The following is a 1,243-nucleotide window of genomic DNA, read 5'->3' as shown; positions in this document are numbered from 1 at the left end:
CCTAAAATCAAAGCATGGTTCCCTGTGGTAACGGAGAATGGACGCCACGACCTTGTGAAAACGAGACCGGAAATAGAAACGTGAGTGTGCAAATCAGGAAAGAGAGAGAGAGTGTGTGTGTGTGAGACACAGAGAGACAGACAGACAGACAGACAGAGAACGAACTGACCTTTTTTACTAAGTGAAAAGGAAAAAGCACAAATGACATGGTTTTTAGTGACAGAGAAACGAATAGCTTGTGGAAAAAAAAAGAGGGAGAAAGTGGGGAGAGTGGGAAGAGAGAAGGGGGAGACTGAAAGAGGGAGAGAGAGAGAGTGTGTGTGTGTGTGTGTGTGTGCAGCGTTACTGCTGCTGTAGCTGTGCAGACAGAGAGAGAGAGAGGCAGACTGACAAAAGACAGACAAAAAGACAGACGTATGCAGAGGATTCAATATTCAAGATGTTTTATTCAGTTAAGGTCATTGCTCACATGAACAGGGCAACTACAAGATTTCGTATGTGCCATTGTAATTATTATTGTAAACAGTGTAACTTCTTCCATAACCAGCTTCCAGTACAACTAAAATATAAATGTCTCTCCAACTGGAAAGCACGCCTGTTTTCCTTAAAAAACAACAACAACAAAACCAAACAAAACAATGGCGGATCCTTTTGTCGAGAGCAAGGAGTGCCACATAGCAGCTGAACTGAAGTCGCTGACTCTGGAAGCACTAAGCACCAGACACCCTCCCGATACCTGGGCAAGAGCATACACAGATGGGTCTGCTGAAGAGGCAGTGAAGAACGGAGGAAGTGGGGTGTATGTTACATTCCCTGACGGCAAAACCATCAGCAAGTCAGTGGCTATAGGCACCCTGTCCACCAACTTCCGTGCTGAGGCCTGTGCTCTGCTACTCTCAGCCCAGACTTTCAGCCAGGAAGACACGCTACCCACCAACACAGTGTTCCTGACTGACTGCAAGTCTATCCTGCAGGGTCTCTAGGCGCCAGGAGGAGAGCAGATCCTAAGAGACATCAAGCAAGAACTGAATCTCCTCAAACAGAGAACTGCTGTGGTGCTGCAGTGGATCCCATCTCACTATGGCATAGGGGGCAATGAAGAGCCGGACTGCCTATCCAAGGCAGGCAGCAAATTAGAGCAGCCAGCCCACCCAGTGTCCTACAGCGAGGTAAAAACGATACTGAGAGACAGCTTCAGGAAAGCATGGTGCCAACGTCTGGACATCAGGCTGGAAAACGAAAA

General features: G+C 47.5%; 1 protein-coding gene across 1 annotated transcript; it reads left to right on the top strand.

Moving 5' to 3' along the window:
- The first annotated feature begins 638 nt into the window (after window positions 1–638).
- On the top strand, window positions 639–983 carry LOC143278033 (uncharacterized). The gene has a single exon (XM_076583045.1). It carries the CDS (start codon window positions 639–641, stop codon window positions 981–983), a length of 345 nt encoding a protein of 114 aa, XP_076439160.1.
- Window positions 984–1,243: the final 260 nt, after the last annotated feature.

This window comes from Babylonia areolata, chromosome 35 (genome assembly GCF_041734735.1).
Source record: "Babylonia areolata isolate BAREFJ2019XMU chromosome 35, ASM4173473v1, whole genome shotgun sequence".
NCBI lineage: Eukaryota > Metazoa > Mollusca > Gastropoda > Neogastropoda > Buccinidae > Babylonia > Babylonia areolata.
This window is presented reverse-complemented; position numbering and strand designations above follow the sequence as displayed.

Coding starts and splice junctions, on each gene's coding strand:
- LOC143278033 (XM_076583045.1), top strand. CDS start 639: ATGGCGGATCCTTTTGTCGAGAGCAAGGAGTGCCACATAGCAGCTGAA.